The 18,588-nt window shown below is 47.0% G+C and overlaps 3 protein-coding genes across 3 annotated transcripts; 1 reads left to right on the top strand and 2 right to left on the bottom strand.

The window, feature by feature from the left end:
* Window positions 1-9,176: 9,176 nt before the first annotated feature.
* On the top strand, window positions 9,177-11,329 carry LCP9604111_7683 (transcriptional regulator family TF; the record flags this gene model as incomplete). The annotated part of the gene is made up of 5 exons (XM_039075742.1): window positions 9,177-9,394; window positions 9,475-9,867; window positions 9,921-10,334; window positions 10,386-10,615; window positions 10,674-11,329. The coding sequence occupies 5 exons, from the start codon at window positions 9,177-9,179 to the stop codon at window positions 11,327-11,329; spliced, it is 1,911 nt and encodes a 636-aa protein (XP_038926298.1).
* A 483-nt stretch (window positions 11,330-11,812) lies between these two features.
* Window positions 11,813-13,825, bottom strand: LCP9604111_7684 (alpha-amylase; the record flags this gene model as incomplete). Its single annotated transcript, XM_039075743.1, has 9 exons — window positions 11,813-12,097; window positions 12,170-12,410; window positions 12,490-12,636; window positions 12,704-12,866; window positions 12,937-13,165; window positions 13,229-13,337; window positions 13,396-13,511; window positions 13,563-13,601; window positions 13,667-13,825. The coding sequence occupies 9 exons, from the start codon at window positions 13,823-13,825 to the stop codon at window positions 11,813-11,815; spliced, it is 1,488 nt and encodes a 495-aa protein (XP_038926299.1).
* Window positions 13,826-14,966: 1,141 nt separating this feature from the next.
* Window positions 14,967-18,132, bottom strand: LCP9604111_7685 (glycoside hydrolase family 31 protein; the record flags this gene model as incomplete). The annotated part of the gene is made up of 4 exons (XM_039075744.1): window positions 14,967-16,650; window positions 16,701-16,871; window positions 16,922-17,329; window positions 17,402-18,132. 4 exons carry the CDS (start codon window positions 18,130-18,132, stop codon window positions 14,967-14,969), a joined length of 2,994 nt encoding a protein of 997 aa, XP_038926300.1.
* Window positions 18,133-18,588: the final 456 nt, after the last annotated feature.

The following is an 18,588-nucleotide window of genomic DNA, read 5'->3' on the forward strand; positions in this document are numbered from 1 at the left end:
AGTGCGATGAACCTGCATCTGGGGGTTTGACTTCGATTACGGCCTTATTTTTCTCTTTCTGTTCATTCTTCAACGTTACACGGCATTCGCAACGTCAGCGTTTTATTTACTTTACGACTGGGAGGCTTTTATATTATATCTCCCTACCATTTACGAGTCACGGGGTAGGATACGGCGAGCTTGATAGACTGGCTTTTTACTTTCTTTTTCCATGTGTTTTTTTTTAATGTCTTGCTTTGTTTCTTTCTTCCTTACCTTCCAGGTCTCTGGAGTTCACTCTACATGTCGCATTGCCGTCCGGTACGGAGACTTTGGTCAGACATTATATTTTGATACCCTTTCTTTGGTCGCGTTTACCAAGCGGGAACTTATTATCAACCGGCACAAGAGGTATACGGCAAATTATGGCATTGGCAATCCATCGCACCATTTCTATGATTTGCTCTACATGTTTTTTCCCTCCATGTTACACCGCATTTCCATGAGTGCCACTGGACAAAACCCGCGAAAATTGCATTACTAGGCGTTTAGAGGAATACTCGACTTTCAAATCATAACATTCACTTTCCATTATACTCTGGTTCTATCGCTCCAATACTGATCTGAAATGTCAAGCAACACGGAGATACTGGAGCGGAGCAGATCTCAGCTGTCCACCGCGCAACCCGTCTCCACTTAGTCTCCATCATCGCGACTAACCTATCCATAGTCTGGCTCGCAACCCGTGGAAACCTGGATCTTGCCTTACCTGCGACTCATGGCACCACTTTTTTTCTTCGGGGGGGATATCTCCACGGTATTGCGAGCCGGTGTGGACTGAGATTGCTTTCTATTTACTCTATGCATATATGGATACGTGTGCAAAGTACGGAGTAGATATCCAAAGTATTTGGATCTCTCTAACTTGTTTTTCTCTCAATTTCTACTTCTAAACCCAGAAAATATTTCGATAGAGAAATCATGATTTTTAGACTGGGGCTACGCGATCCATGGTTTGCACTATTCATTCAATCAATTCCAAATTGATAGACTCGTAAACTAGTGGATATTATTCTAAAACAGTACATGTACTCCGTACTCCACCCGGGCTGTCAAGATCGACCCCATTTTTGGCTTTTCCTTCTGTTACCGAACCTCAACCTCATTTCAAGGTTCCTGCCACGGTCTATGTTCTTTTTGACTTTCTGGCAGCGCTTAGAGTTCAGTCCGCGCGGTTACCGAGAGGTGAGGTTGCATTGGATTTTGCGTTTCTAGAATTGTGGGAAGTATGAACTTTCAAGGTTGTGAATAAATTCCAAATGACGTGAACTGACAGCTGCATGGAGTCTCATTTAGACTTCAGCTTTTCGGTCCCTCCGTTGAGTCCACATATCTACAATCCACCGTGCCATGAATTCAAAATACGGTGATGCTGCCATTATATTACCAGTATCGACGTCGTACACACCTAATAATAGAGACACAGCTCCTTCCCCCTTTGGCATAAATAGCAGTAGCGGGTAGCCACGTGACTAGCGCGTGTCATGTGGTCACGTGACTGGCTGTGCTGTCGTAGAAACCCCGTAGCACTTCTCTAAGAATTGTTCAGACAGTGCGACGTAGCATGGGCTTATTACAATGTAGACAATTCTACACTGCCAAACCCTACTATAATAAGGAAGAAGCAAGTCACAGTGTCAAAGGCCGACACTGGAATAACATGGAATTTACTTTTACTCCGTGCCAGCCACGTGAGCCCGGGGTATGTTCGGCACTTCTTTCCCTTTGACAGCCCCGAGGCAATAAATACCAGACTTAATTTCGATGTGGGGTTGAACATATGATTAAACATTTGCAATAATGGGATGCTGAATATTATTTATTGGCCCTTTTATCCGATCGAGACATATCTGAATCAAGTGCGGTTGGAACTGAGACAGATGCAACTCTCTTCCAATCACATCGCATTACTAAAATATCGTACCGACAACACAACTAGTAGACAGATCTGTTAGGGAGGTTTTTAGATTTCCCGAGCTGCCCGAAGAACACAATTATGGGGTCCTGACATGACCCCGAAAACTTACCTGACTGCCGATCTTGGGCTTCGGCCATCTTCTTTGCAGCGGTGGGTACAATATCCGATGTGGGTTCTACCATCATAGCTCTAAATTGGAGACGTCAGTGAGGGGACTGAGAACTCATATTGTAAAAGTGATATCCAACGCATCGAATGAAAAGGGGAAGGGGCGGGTAGAAACAAGATTAGGGAATAAATATCAAACGCGACCATATCTAGAATGCACGATGTACCTCAACATCATAAAAAGCAAAACTAGAAGAAGCAAGCATGCTATACGTCCAAAATACAAGACTATACGAACCCCGTGACCCAGTCCCACATAGGGGGGGCAGCGGATATGCAAGCCACTGGCACAACCTTGGAAACCCCAGCATCCAGCACTCCGTATATCCGGCGACCACGACTCGTCGATCTAAAACAAAACGCACTCGACAAAGTCGTGCAGCGTACATACATACAGCCTACAGCTTTTCGTCGATCTCGACCGAATCACAGTCCATGGAAACCTTCACCCCCTCCCTACCTTACGGTTGGACCTCCCTGTCACTTATCTGCTAACCGAAGCCCAAGCAAACCCCGTTGCTGCACCTCACGCTTTCAGATTCCGTTTTCACCCTCATTTCCTCGCGAGGACGATACAACCCCACTTAGCCATTCAGTAGCCAAATACGTGCATCCGACCCGTCATATAGCGGTGAAATCGACGTCTGACATTTCGTTGCGTGCAAGCGCAAGTATGCAACCTTGGGACTATATAGGCAAGTACCATGCATGTGCTGTGCTCCGTTACTCCGTACACCCTACATACATGCTAGGCGCTTGCTACGTATGTGTGCGTCTTCTCTTCTGCGCTGTCATGGGCGTTTGGGCCTCGACCGGGAACGTGCATGTCGATCCCAACGACGTCCCTGCTTAATGAGGGAGGAGATGTGTGTTTCTCGTTCCCATGGGATGTGTCAACTTTGATTTTCGTGAGCTGTCTCATGTCAGGATTTGGGTTGTGACGATCGCGTGTAGATCGATGGATGGGTTCGTGCGAGCTTGAGTCTCACCGTATACTCCGTATACTCCGTGGGACTTGGACGATACCTGAGCACATGTGTTGTACTCCATACTTCATACATCTTTGAATCATTGGATCGGAGTACGCGGAGCAGTATAATATGTGATATGATTTAATCCGATCACATATTGGATGGTCGTCCTCGCGTTGAAGTGGGAATTAAAATTGAGGCAGCCCTTGATCTACCTTGGATCATGGCATATTATTTGTTGATAATTATTTTTATTTTCCTCGCTACATACAGGCCGGCTACGATGATCTTGGTTTAATCATGTCTAAGCTTCCAAACTTTGAATCTTTAATTTCCAGATGAATGATCGGCAAACCCACCCACTGTACACTAATTACTCAAATCAATAGTGCCGTTTAGTCTGGCCGTGGTGGTATTTTTGACACTTGCATTCTCCATTTTTCAAGGATCGTCGTCCGGGTCTGTTTTTATTTGTGAACCAGGTTATACTTCGTAGACGAGATAGATAGTAGCTACAAGAGTCGACGATGTATGAAAACTCTTTCCTCGATGCTATGAGCCAGGTATCATTATGGGCTTATATAGATTCTGTCTAGGTACCACTAGATTCTATACTGTTTGTTCGTTTACGATGAGGGTATGGCTAGCCACGTTCTAAACTGGATTTTGCGATTAACATGTCCAGGTCCCTACGTAGATAGACTCTTGATTACGTTGCATGGCGCATATAACTACTAATCCCAACTAGCAGTGAATGCTGCTATGTACTCACACCTCTTGTGATATCGAAAATGATATCTGTAGTCACACCTTCATCTGTGTGTTACCATTCTCTTGTAGCCGCCACAGTTCTGCAAGGGTGGATGCAAGTAGTAAATAAGTGCATTGGCTAGTTCTTATGCACAATTTTCAGGCCTTAGTCGTGCGTACTGCACATGTAATGCCATGAAGAAATACGAGAAAATATATACAAGATGTCAGGTATCAGGCATATCGCCTAAGGTATTCAAGAGCCTGCGCATCTCATTTAGGCACAGCAATGCACAGTTCTTACAATTACCGCTAGACTACTCTAGTATCAAGCGTGGCATTTGGCCTACCTTCTGATAGAGGACTCTATTCTAGTGGATTGCCTATATAAATACCTTGGTCTGTTGGCGGGTAATTTCAGACGGCTGGACCTCTGCTCGTAAACACCTGCTACTAGAATATAACTTCCCTTTGCAATTTGTGGTATAACCGTGAGATATTCTATGTTTGTAGGACTCGGGTCTCGGTAGTCTCTTTTATTCTTTCTTTTGATCTTGACTTTGCTACTACGATTTCAGTATCGAATATCTAAAACTATTGGAAATTTCATATTCGTGTGCCTACCTTTGTTATTCTCGGGCTATGTGATAATGGGCTTGATGGTTGTCGTTTGCCAAAGCTATTTTCGAAAAATGGCTGTATTGGTTTGGCTCAATATACCTTACCATCGCTCTGTTACTACTTCTGGCTCTTGTAACAACGAGGCATAGCTCATACCATTTTCCTGCTTTCAAGACAAATTTGATGCATTTAGGGCTTTCACTATTCCTATGCAGTTTGTAGACCTCCCTTTCTTTCTTGTTCTCTTCTCACGGGTAGCTTGTTGTGTTGGCAGTCTCTTTATCTGGCTGCAGAGATGTTTCTTCTGGGTTCTTTGGGATGAGACCTTTGTAACTTTATTCACATGAAGATATTTAGAAAGCTTGATGGCAGTAGCTAGATCATCTTCTTCCATCCATCTGACACAGTTAATTATCATCTTTGGTTGATCATATCTCTTCTCTTATGCAGACCTATACGTACGTCAGAATTTCTTTACGACTGTATGTTGAACAAAACTGCTTCGAATAACATGTTATGCGGCACCACACTGTGTAATATAGAAGGCAAATGGTTTATTGATAGAGATCTACTAGGTGGAACGTCTCGTGAGAGAAAGTGACAGGTGTGTAGATTGAGATGGATAATGATGGACAAGGAGGAGAGGAAAAGGGAGGAAGGACGAGACTAGCTATTCTATTTAGTAGTGGGATCTGGCCACCTAACATTTATGTCCTTCATTGGATCTTCCATGATGTCCAAAACTAGGGTTCAATCATGTCTTCTACGCAAGTTTCATGTTCTATTAGACTTACCGTGATAATTTCTTTATGAACACGTTCTTTTGGATCTACACAGAACATCTTTCAGCTTTGGCTGTTATGGCAGCTCCTCGTCTTAGCATTGTTTCCACCTGTTTGAATGTATACTATATTCAACATAGCGCTCATCTATATATTTCCAATTAACAACAACAACCCACGTTAAATACATTGATCATATATTTCTACCCTATTTAACTCCACATTGGCATTCTATAAAGCTAGAAATATGTCAACATTCACGCAGTCATTAATCTTATTTTCATAGAAAAATCTTCACCACTGGTCAAAGTATACAATCGGATCAAGAGGCAACCAATCCAGTTTATCATAAGAAGTGATAAACGCGTCCAGAAAACCGTGCCACTTATCGAACGTAGTATTACTCAATCAGACGCAAAATATCAACTCTACAAGCCTTGATTTGGCAAATCACATGTTTGTAGCAGCTCATTCAAAGTCACGTGTGCAATAGGCGGGTCTAAGCGGGTATAAGCGTGTCCCACAAGAATTCGCTTATAGCGCACATTTCCACACAACTGTCCATAACAAGGCCGGCTGGCCCAATGGCAAGGCGCTTGACTACGAATCAAGAGATTGCAGGTTCGATCCCTGCGTCGGTCACTTCTTTTTTGGATTTTCTTTTGCTTAGGCTTCGTAAAAGCTTAGAACATGTTGTTGCGATCGCATTTTTGCTAGGGAGATACCTGACAATGCTCTCTTTTTTCTTTCCGAGTCTGTCATATACGACAGTGCCAGGGAAGCAAAGCAAAATTGCAAGGAGACGATGAGAACAGAAAAATAGGAAGACAGGACGCTCGTAGTCCCAGAGAGAAGGGGTCACGCGCAGCAGGCAGTTTAATGACGAAAAGCCTAATATACAAGGTGACTTGTAGAAAGAAATGCATCGAAGCACGGTACTAGCATTGGGAAATTAAGCCGAGCATGTGAAAGCAGCGATCTTAAATGAATTGCGAGTCTCCTAATCAATATTCCTCATCAGCTGCAATGTACACGTGTATACTGTGGACTGCACGTTATAGTTAGACATAACCCAACGGTTTCCTAAGCACCCAGGCGGAGACGCAATCTAAACAACTGCAAGCATCCACATATTCTCGACATACATACATACTCCGTACATATTCAAAAACTCAATTTCCAAATCAAGACTTATCCCGCGGGTAGCCTGAAAACGCCCCGGAGCTTTTAGAGCTAGATGAAAGCTTCGGCTCTTGCGACTCTTGGTCGATAATAGGGACCGGAGTCCCGGGGTTCCTAGGATCCCGGGAGTCCTTCTGTCAATGCTAGCAAGGAAATCCCGATCCGGAGATTATGTCCAAGCTTAAAGCTTATGCACGTGAAACAAGGCACATATATTGCATGTTGGCCGTATCGGGATGCTATGTTAAACGGAGTGTACAACTAGAATAGTGCATTGGACAAAAAGCTATAATGTGCGCTAGCTTTAGACACGGTGGGTCGGGTCGAGAGATCTACATCACAAAGATGTGCACGTAGCTCATGTCTCTAAACAAGATAGGAATATCTAGTAGTCAAATAGTCCTTATCTCTGAGCATGCATACCTATTCCCTGCAAGTAACTACGTCGAGAACCTTGTCTGCATCGAAAGTCGCCTAGCTTGCGAGCTCTCGGAAAATTAGATCCAAGTCGCGTGGTTTCATGGCAATTGTTCATTGGAGGAGTCAGACAGCCCTGCAAGGAAGATGCAGAGAAGCAAGAAGGAATAGGGGGGAAACTTTATGTCAGCCAATCAGATATTGGTATGGGCAGCTTGATCTGACTGTATTGCCTTGTTGACCCCCTCGTCGATGCATCACGCTCATAAAGAGTAGTAAGAGGGGTTGTGGCTTCCTGTGATTTCCACTTGCGCGCCGCGACTCAAGGTTTGCCACTGCATTGCTGTGCCGTCAAGAAGCGAGCGATATACTTTCTCAGTATCATTACCCGAGACAGGTTGATGCGATCGGCGTTCTGTAGAAAGATCTTCTAGAATCTACAACATCGAGGGTTGCTTCTCCCAACTTGAGAGATAACAGTATTGTTGAGAGCGCATTAACGCGACGATCGTGGTGATGTTGTATTTGTCACTGGGTCTAGCACTCTATTTACCTCCTATCAAAGCTGGACCTATACCTACACCCTTGTCGGTGATTCCAACCCACATCTTAGCCGTTCGAGGCGCATCGCTAAATCTCTGGGCATAGCTTGACGGGCCATTCCGGTACGCTAAATTCAAAATTTTACCTAATAATAAACTCGATATAGCTCGCATAATGGGGCTTAATCAAGGATCCCGATAACGAGCCAGGCCGAGGTGAAAATGTCGGCTAGGTCGTTGTCAAGGCTGTGGACCTGGCCAGCCAACTGTTACCCCAGAGTTCAATGAGCCAAGCAAGTCCAATCCAGCATTTGATCAGGAGTACGTTATTCGCGTATTAACCAATTTAAACTGACCGCTTCTTGGTCCGGGATTCCCGCATCCAAGACAAAAGAGCACTAAGAATCGGAACGGTCGGGAGTAATTCCTCTGCATGAAAGTTATATTGCACTTGGATAGGGTGGATCATTCAGAGCCAGGGAAAAAGATGCCTCGGATGATCTCCGCGGGCGACTAATATATATTCTTCCGCATTGCCACTCAACGTTGCGCGATTAGCAATTTTAGGATATATTGGAACAATTGCTAGGGTTGCATCCTGGGCTGGTCTTGAAATTTGATTAACGAGGCCGATCAAGGACGTTAACATATATTCTTAGAAGATTGAGGTTGATCTTAATTGCAGTGCGATCGGCGCTGTCAATGATATGAATGTGATATGATACCATCCTCTGGCTGTTGATTTAGCTGAAACTAAAACAGAATTAAAATGGAGAACGGGGCAAACAAGATTCGCCTATGAGATCCAACAAAAAGCAGCCAAAGGACGGCTGGAAATGCCATATCTCGAGGCTAAACAAGAAGGGTATTAAATGGCAGGATAGCCGTTGTTAAGCGGGCCTGGAAAGTTACAAGGTGACATTGCTGCGATCCCCAAGCCTGATAGCCATTTCCCTTTGAGACATTGCACATGCTAACCAATTATTGCCGAGTTATCGTTGTGTGCCTGTTGTCCCTCCCCACTTGGATCCTCAACCTCCCCCCACTTAGGACGAATTTAACGAGAGGCATTGCCAAATCATACTACAAGGTCTGCCCTTCTTATGCTAGACCTTTGTCTAGATCAGGATTATGGCGGAAGTCCCCGAGCAAGACAAATACGCAAAGAAGGAGTTGCATTAGATAGGGAAAAGGGAAAGGATCCCACGATAACCTCGGACTGGTGAAATAAGACGAACAAGTCAAGAATCAAACGCAAAAGGACGTATGGAGTATAGATCGGGCCACTCAGCCCACTCCAACCCCCCTCTCCTACGGTTCTCGTCGGAGAAACTGGGCCAGGGGAGTTAATACGACATTATCAACCCCTCCTCAAAGTATGCACCGACAATCGCTGCCTTTCTAGAAGCCGGCGGGAAGTTTTCAGATTGGTGGATGCATATTCGATTACCCCAGGTCCGCCATGGTCCGCTAGAATCCGCCATGAACGGGATGTACCTGCGCGGATTCTACGATATCGTCAGTAATCGGCCTCTTGTCGCAATTGGCTAAAAGCCCTCACCCGGGCTAGTGCTCTAGTGACCCGCTATTATAAGGCTTGGATCTCCCTGATAGACATGATCTTCAGGTTTCTGATTTTGGGCTTTTGCTTTAAGGGTCCAATTGTTGATCAGCCTTCTCTTCCTACTCTCCAACTTCTCATCTTTCTTCCATCATACATAGATGATCCCCTAAACAGTACCTACATACCTTCAATACCCACAGTAACCATCCAACACCCAATACAATGACGAGAACCGGCCCTACAATTAATCCTATCTCGTGGGACACCAAGCCTATTGTCCCGGATGATGGCAGCCGAATTGACTCGGTCGCGTGTCAAGATGCGAGGCCAAAAGGGCGCATCCGACGATCAATGACTGCTTGTAATACCTGCCGCAAGCTGAAGACTCGCTGTGATGTCGATCCCCGTGGTCATTCTTGTCGTCGCTGCTTGTCACTTAGGTTTGTTTGGCCTTTTTATTCATGCTGTTGCTTTTTTGGAGTCTGTCGTTTCCATATGCTGATTATTATTGTCATAACAGGCTGGATTGCGAGCTCCCGGAGACAACAGAGCGGTTCCAGGACAATGCATCAACCTGGTCCGACGCCACCGCTATACCATCGATCGAAGAACGGCTTGTCTCTCTCGAACGAGGCATGGGGGAGATGATACATCTGATGCGGCAGATGGTGAACCGCTCCCCCAGCATGCCCTGCAGCCCCACCTTACAAACTAGAAACCACAGCATAGATGGAATATCTTCAAGCGATAGCATGTCCTCATCTTTCTATCCGCTCAAGCCAGCGCAACTCATTCGAGACCTGCAAGCCGAATGCTTCGGCGAGAGAGATCAATTATCAGATGCCGACATTCTCGGAGATATCGTCACCCAGGGCATCGTAGATTCCAAGCTTTCCATGAAATTGATTGAACTGTGTGTTTGATTGTGTGTTTGCCACTGGAATTCTCCGCTAATCATCTTGCTAGTTTTGTCGAATATTTCGGCCATTGGGTCTCAATAAATCATCCGTCCAGCATTCAACGGTCAAATACACTCCTCTTCAACACCGCATGTCTCTTGGCTTCGCGCTATCTGCCTGGCCTACCACAACACACTGTCCGCGATATCTCACTTTGTGTACAACATGCCGTGGCGAAGGTGCTGTGGAAGCCCCCGCCCATGACAAGCGATATGCTGCAGGCGTTGACATTGCTCTGTCTATACTCTACTTCCATTCACAAAGAAGGACTCATGGACGACTGGTTGCTGAGCGGGATCTCAATCAACCATGCGCTCATCTCATTTAACTTCCTGAATACCTTGCCAGGAGATCGTTTAAATCCAGACGAGCTACTTGCCCAGTTGCGTCTGTGGAATACACTCTGCGCAACCCAGCTACAGTATGTTCTGTCCATTAAAACCGTCGGATATACGATCTAATAACCCAATAGCTCTGCCCTCGCAAATGGCCGCACCGTCAATATCCAACAACAATACATCGACCAATGCCCCCGAATCCTAGAATATGCAGCCGCCACACCAGAAGACGGGAGAATTGTCGCAGAAATCCAACTATACCGCATCGCCCTCCGACTTCAACACAACCAGCACCGTCTCCGATTCGCAGAACCCGAATACGAAGAATTGGAGCGCTGGAAATTGGAATGGGCACATCTTCTAAGTACATCAACCCTATATGCACATCAAATCCAATCTCAATCTAACACACACCCCTACAGCCACCAGCGAAGACTCAACGCTCAACCTAAGTTTCTGGTTCTGCCAACTCCTCCTCCACCGAACAGTCGCCCGCCTCCAACCGGACAGCGAGCGCCTCGTTCCAGAAATATGCGGCACCGCCCGCCTAATCATAACCCAATTCCTCCAAACGCGCTTCACCTCCGCACCCGCCTTAATCGACCACGTCTACTTCATCGTCGGCTACGCCGCGCTCACGCTCTGCGACTACACGCTCACCGACCCGCTAATCAGCCAAGTCCGCGGCTTCCTACTGCACCTCGCCCCCGGCGGTGACAACCTCTCCTACCGGATCGCGTGTATTGTCGGCGAAGTGCAGCGGCGGTACTCGGAGGCGAGTGTTGTTACCGCGGGGTCGCATTCGTCGTCCCCGGTTGCGGAGGTTAAGAGCATGCAGATGTTCGGTCCGTCGAGCCATCATCGTACCGGCATGGATATCTCGCAGCTTATGTCTAGCTCCGAGGGCTTGGATTCCCTTGTTGAGGGGTATAACTGTCTTGAGCAGATGATGCCTGGGTATGCGGCTCCGCAGCCTGCGTTTGAAGCTCCGGATTTGTTTCATCATTCTCCTCCGACTGGTGTGACTGGTGGGGCTATGCCTATTGGTCTGGTGCCGAGGGCATTACATGATTGGTGATGGGATTGTGGGCTTGGCCTTTTGGTTCTAGATCATTGGAGTTGGTGTATGTTAGGTTGATATCGAGGTTAGATTTGGGATTTGGGTGTTGTGTTTTTTCTGGCGCAGGATCGTAACAGCAAAAGCACACCTGAATGAAAATAGTCATGACTTGTTCGAGGATTCTTCGTTTCGTAGTTTTATTCATTATAGTGAATCTTATCTATGGCTGGATTCATTTAGCAACTATTACAATACATTCTCCATTCTCCATTCGGTTTTCAGAATTCACTATCATCGCTACGATGTAAACACCAAATCAACATAATATGATACAAACTTCATGAATCCTTCCAAGGTAAGTACAAAAGCACCAATCAAGTCATTAGACGCATTCCCCTTTGCCAACGAAGCACAATAACTATAGATGGTGATTAAAAGAAACATATATCACAGGCGGGTAGTTGAGCCTCGAGTCGACCACCAATACCCCGAACACGAGATCTACGACGAACACAGAGTTGAGCCCTCAAGTAAAGAGGTAGGCAGTAAAATCCTGGGCTCTCCACCCGCCATAGCAACAGACACCTCCCCACTATCACCGGCAGTAACACTAGCGCAGGACACAACCTCCGTCAACTCCTCACCAGCTGCGAATCCAGTATCAGGAATTGAAGCCGAGTACTCTGCACCTCCTGCACCGAGATTGCTCAATACAGTGATTATTTGTCCGCCGTCAAAGCCCTTCCGCATGGCGATGGTGGTATCGTCTTTGTAGATTGGGTAGTTCTGTCAAGACTGAGTTAGCCATTTACATTCTCTTATTCCTTCCTTTCGACAGACATAGAGACAAGCATATACCTGGTAAATAGTATAGTTGGTACTTTTAGCAATCGCCTGGTTTCTCGCAGCATTGGCCGTTGCAATGAGCTTGTACAGTTCGCTGTCGGTGTTGAACCCGGACAACCATACAGCCTCGCGATTAGCTGGGTCTTCGCCACCATTGTAGTGTTGCTCCTGCCCGGCGTAGACGATAGGAATGCCGTCTGCCATGATAGTGAATGTGACTGCGTTCTTAGCGAGGGCAATGTCGTCGGTGACGCTGGGTTTCGGAAGGAGAGATATTAGCTTCTAGACATAAAGAATGGAGTTTCCGGTGGTCTAATTGAGTTTTCACTTACGAGGCAAAACGAGGGTTATCATGATTCTCCACAAAGCTCCCGAGAAGGGTTGAGTCCTTGCAAGTCGATTTCACCGTATTTATCATGTTGTATAGGTCGGTCATGCTTCCAGAGGTCGATTGAAAGGCATTGAGGAGTGGGTAGTAACTATTTTCAATTAGCTTTTAGTTTCCTCTGTGTATCTGGTAAATTCCATGGACAAGCGGGGTCGCACATTGGATAGTTGAGCACTCCGTCCATTACCTCCTGGTATGGACAGGTATAATCAGCGTCACCATCAAAGACCTCGCCTACGCAGTAGACGCCGGCGGCTTTATTATAGCCGGGCCAGAAATCTTTCTGGACGTGTCTGACTGTGTCAACGCGGAGACCGTCGACTATATACCAGTTAGTTTTCGGATATGGCGATATATCTTGCCGAAGTGAGGATTGGAGAAGACAACTTACTCGAGTAGTTAGAGACCAAAGATCCAACCCAGTCATACCATATGTCCTGCACCTCGGTGCTCTCTGTATCCAGATCCGGTAGCGAAACATTGTCATCCCCAAGCCAGCAGTCTTGCACCATGGTATCGTTGCTGTAATCGGCGATTGAGCAGTAGGGGTGGAAATACTTCGCATCGTTGAAGGGGTTGAATTTGGTGTAGTCTACGTCAGTGCCTGCGCCATCGTAGCCCTTTTTATCCAATACATATCAGTTTCAGCCCGCATGATTGGGGACATGGATGCATTAACTCACCATGTGGTTTGCTACTACATCGACCATGAGATACATATCGCGTTCATGCAAAGCCGTAGCGAGAGCCTTGAGATCGTCTGCAGTTCCGTAGTTCGAGTTGAGAGCATAGCTAGGGTCTGTAAGCATGCAGGTCTCAAGGGCTGTCTTTTCTGTTTTGCGATACCCACATGTCCTGCTGCCAGTATCCGTGATAGGCATAGCCATACGCAGTATCCTCGGTCAATTGGCCAGTCACGGGAGTGATCCAAATGGCCGTGAAGCCCATTCCTTGGATGTAGTCCAGCTAAGCAATCGATCAGCTTGATGATATAGGTAATATTAGAGTATTACTGACCTTGTCTATAATTCCTTGCCAGGTTCCGCCACAGTATTTCTATCCAGCGAGTACGGTTAGCTCTATCTCATTGTCACATAGCCGATATATAGACAGAAACCGACTCTATCACTGGTATCACAGGTGGCAGTAGTTGAACCATCCGTTCGGGCGAATCGATCAGTGAGCATGAAGTAGATCGACCGTGAGCGCCATTCATCTGGAGTGGCAGCAATGGCAATGCTAATCAAGCTAGCAAGCCAAGCAAATCGTGCGAGAACCATCTTCAGCGCTGATAATCAATGTGGAAAGAGAGTAAAATCGTTCAGCAACGGGATATTCCAACAAAAAGCGCTGCAAGGGACTTCATATAAATATTCTATCAAAAGCCGTGCATACAGCGACAGACAAATAGAACTACCGGAGGCCAATAACTCTCGAAATCGGACTCCGAGAAGGAGTATAACTTAAACCAATAGACGCTAAAAGCTTAGACGAAGATCTTCACAGATGCTTCCACTTAAATCAGAAGTAAATCCCTCTAAATGCCCGTCCCTAGCCACAGCCATATCCAAGATGAAACTAGAAAAGGAGAGAGAGAGAGCTGCTAACTTCATATGGTCAAGAACTCCGTGATTAATTGAAAGATCATCTCCCAAAACAAAAATCCCATAGTCATCCTTCACATATAATTCGTCAGGTCCCCAGCCCTGCCGGAAAAAAAAGCAAAGTCACAAGAATGCATGCATAACCTTGAAATTATTAGCCCGGATTACAAGGCTAGCGCATGGCATGTGCGAAATTAAACAATCCCTGTTGAAGCCCCTGACGCGGGCGTTGATCGAATCAGCGTGCGCAGGGACTTGGAGCCCAAATTTGCAGGGACGCGGGGGGCGGAGATGGGGTTGCAGTGGCTTGTCGGCTCGTTTGAGATGATGTCGATCTCATGAACTCGGGGTTTACTCGGGATGCTATTGGCCTAGGCGATGCTGCTAGGATGGTTAAGGCTTATACTCCGTATGCATAGAGACAATGTGAGTATATTATAGCGTGAAATGCGATCAAAATATATATAGGCTTCATAAGTCGGCCCGACAGAATCTGTGGATTATTGAACAGCCTATTTGTTAATGCGACCGCGGGGGTGTGGTGTCTCTCTACTCAGCTGAATGAGCTTACGGAGTCGCCGGCACTATAACAATAGGCGCTCGGTCTTTTGATAATAAGGAGCCCGGAACAATCGGAAGATATTGCGAACGGAGAGGGTATGTACTAAACTTGAAACAAGTCCATTGTGTAAGGATTGTCCAGTGTGTCGAGGGATGAATAAATGAATGTGATTGCCATTAGGATAGACTATAGAAAAGACAGCAGATTCGCACAATAAAAGACACAATTCTACATTCTCTTGAAAGATTCCACCATCTACCACTTCAAAGTCCAGTTCCCACTGAAAGCACCCTCCTTGGTCAACTCCTGCAAACCACAAACACACAACACATGTGATGTAGCATTGTATTCCACACCAGAAGCTGGGACAGGCATGCCGTTAAGTCTAACAGTGCCAGGTTTCTTGGAAACACCGAGAACAGTAACAGTAGCGAGAGGATTCGACTCCTCCCAGTTACCTTTTGCCTTGGCACTCAAGCTGGACCCCTTGACCTTGAAAGTAACATCAAGCGTGTCATCCGGAACATTGCTCTCTCCGTCATCGAGATATAACTTCCCAGAGGCAGCTCCACTGCCGCCGAGAGCAACAAGCAAAGACCAGGGCGTGGCACGCGCCTCCTTGGTAGTCAAAGCCGGCTCCTGCATCGGCAAGACGCTGCCTCCACGCACGAAAACCGGGATATGCCCGAGCGGAGCGGGGATGGTAGTGTTAACACCTGGCTTTGCGTCCACGGTGGTCTGAGTGTACCAATCGTACCACACCTCACCGTGCTTGAGGCCTGGGAAAATGCCCTTGACAGAGATGGCTTGCGGCGCGAGTACGGGGATGACCATGATTGAGGGGCCGAGGAGAAATTGGGTGTCAACTGCGGCGAGGGAGGGGTCTGTGGGGAACTCCCAGGCCAGGGCGCGCATGACGGTGGAGCCAGTGGTGTGGGCTTCGTGGAAGAGGGTGTAGAAGTAGGGGAGAATTGCGTAGCGGATCTCCATGGCGGATTTGGTAGCGGCCGTGACAGATTCCCAGATATAGGGCTCTTGAGGGATTGCGGAGAGGGTGTTGTGGTTGCGGTAGAAGGGGAAGAAGGCTGATAGTTGCATCCAGCGGTTGCAGAGTTCCTCGTCGGTGTTGCCGTTGAAGCCGCAAGTGTCGACTCCGAACATGGGGATTCCGAAGAGGGAGAATGACAGGGCTTGTGGGATAGAGAAAAACATATATGCCCACTTAGAGGCATTGTCACCACCCCAGTGGCCGGCCCATTTACCGGAGCCTGCGAATGTTGAGCGGCCGATGATGAAGGGTCGCTTCTTTTCATCGACCTTCAGCAGGCCATGATAGGTGGCGTTGAGGATTTGGTGGCCGAAGAGGCTGTGAACGTCATATTCTTGGACGCCATCGGAGTGAGTGGCATTTGGAGACACAGCGTGCGAGCTGAGGTCGTGGCCATCTTGGTCATGATTGATCACATATGGCGGGTAGTTGATGTTGCGTACTCCCGCAGTGGGTGTGGTCCGCAGATAAGAGATGGACGAAGAGGTAGAACTGCCAGTTTCGGCAGCAGCAGCCTGACTAGATGACGCTGCAGACGCAGATGCAGCCTCTGTCTTGTTTCTGAGCCCAAACCCTTCCGGATAGTCATAGATCACGTTGCCAGGCTCTCCGGGCAGGGAGAACGAGGGGTGCGCTGGGTTCATGCTAAGATTTCCAGATCCGCAGCTACCAACGCAGAAGGAAGAAACCTCACTCATATCAATCCAGATGCCATCAATGGCTATTTTCTTGTTCCAGGTAACGATTTCGCTCGCCCAGAAATCGCCTGTCTTAGGATTGTGCCAGTCGGGGAAGACAGTGTAGCCGGGCCAGACAGCGCCGATGTACTCACTTCCATCGGGATTCTTCAGGAAGACGTCATCTTTGTGTCCGCGGGTGTAGGTATCATAGCTGAATATAAATCAGCTTTGCTTCTGAAGAACAGACATAGGGGAACTTACGCATCGGAGGCATTATTGGGGTTTGGAATGTAGATAGCCGAATCTATAATGGGAACATAATGACGGCCACTGCGGTGCAACTTATCTAGGAACACCTCACCCTCACGGTAGGGATAACGATATTGATCATTGTCGAAGTCGCGGTAACCATGCATATAATCAATGTCATTCCTAGTCATGTTAGGACTTGAACCATTAAAAGGCACGATGAGTCAATTTACCAGATAGTCTCGAGCGGGATTTCAAACTTTTCAAAGTTGGAGACAACTTGTTCAAGTTCCGTCCAGTTATTGTAACCCCAGCGGCACTGGTGGAAGCCAAAAGTGAAGTACTGCTGCAATGCTGGCAAGCCGATGGTGCTCAACTGGTAGTTCTTGGTCACATCCGCTTGGCTAGGACCAGAGTAGAAAGTGAGATCAATGCTACCTCCCAGGGTGCGCCACTTCAGGCCCTCAGGGTTCATGACGATCTCCTGACCGTGGGCATTTCTAGAGAAGACACCGTGCGAGAAGGAAACATAGTCTTTAGACGGATCGGCCTTGTCACTTGCAACGAGGATATGGTGACCCTCATTGTTAACCTCATAGTAGCGAGTGTCTAGATAGAAAGGATGGGAGCCGTAAATATTGCTGTATAAAAGTAGTCAGAAACAAAGAGCAGTACAATTGAGGGGAAATATATATTTGGGAAATGTGACTCACTCATCAATAGGGTCAGCAATATCCGACGCATAGAGAGTCAATGTGAGATTGTTCAAGAGGCGCAGCTGCTGGATGTGCTCTCCAATGCCATACAAATTATAATCTTTAGGCAAGGAAGTAACAAACTCAACAAACTGGTCCTCAAATACCAAGACTGAACCAGTGGTATCGAAGATGACATCACGGGTAGCCTTGCGGGTCACCTTGAAATGGAAGGATGGCTTATTCGACCAGGTGATCTCAAGATCACTATGCGTCTTTGAAGCATGAGGGTCGGAAGTGGGTCGGGGAACGACATGCTCATCCAACATGAACCACGAATAGTTAGAAGAATCGAGATAAGTCGGGACAACCTGGACGTTGAGACGATCATTGGCGAGGTACTCGATGGAAAAGTTCAGCGAGTCAACATCGGTTCCGTATACATTGCATGGCTTTCCGGCTAGCGTCAGGGTAGCGGTCAATCCACGAGCAGATTCCTTGATGTTCGATGCCTTGTACCCGGGACAAACCGACTGCGCATCGACGGCTTCGGGGTCATCAATATTGGCGATCTGCTGTACGCCAACATCTGCGCTAGTGGGAATGGTAAACTGTGTGTATTTTCCCGAAGAAGTTGAAGAAGCAATGTCAGAGTGAGAGGCTGGGGCCGTAGGGGCGGATTTTAAGTAACCACCATAGGCTGCTGGCAAGAGGCAAGCACAGCCAAGAAGCTTCTTCGCGCTAACCATAATAACCACTTCGCTAGTCTAGTAGTCGACCGGGGCTATTTTCATGCCAGCTCGTTTTTATAATGAGCGTAGCCAGTTAGTTATAGCACTGCAAGTGTACAGGAAGTTGCGGCCCGATGATATGCCGTGGCCGAGTTTCCGTTGATTCTCCACAATCACATACTTTGCCTTGTGGCTGAATGTTTTTGCGGGGTTGGTTAAGCTTCAAGCGCTAAAGAAGGCTGGGCTCTGGGTTGAATGTGGACCCTTACGTCGACCCGACACCGTATTACCTACCTGCGATTCACAAAAGAGGGGCATGGGCATTTTAGACCATGTTTATATGATATTCAAATATCATAAAAGCAATCCAGAGTCTGCTCGAAGAGGTATATCTCTCTCTAGATTCCCATGCCAAAGACCAACAAGTGGCAGAATTCGAAATGGTACTGTGAATGTGATATCACTTGCCTAGGA

Source organism: Penicillium roqueforti (genome assembly GCF_015533775.1).
Source record: "Penicillium roqueforti strain LCP96 04111 chromosome Unknown scaffold_25, whole genome shotgun sequence".
In the NCBI taxonomy this organism is placed as follows: domain Eukaryota; kingdom Fungi; phylum Ascomycota; class Eurotiomycetes; order Eurotiales; family Aspergillaceae; genus Penicillium; species Penicillium roqueforti.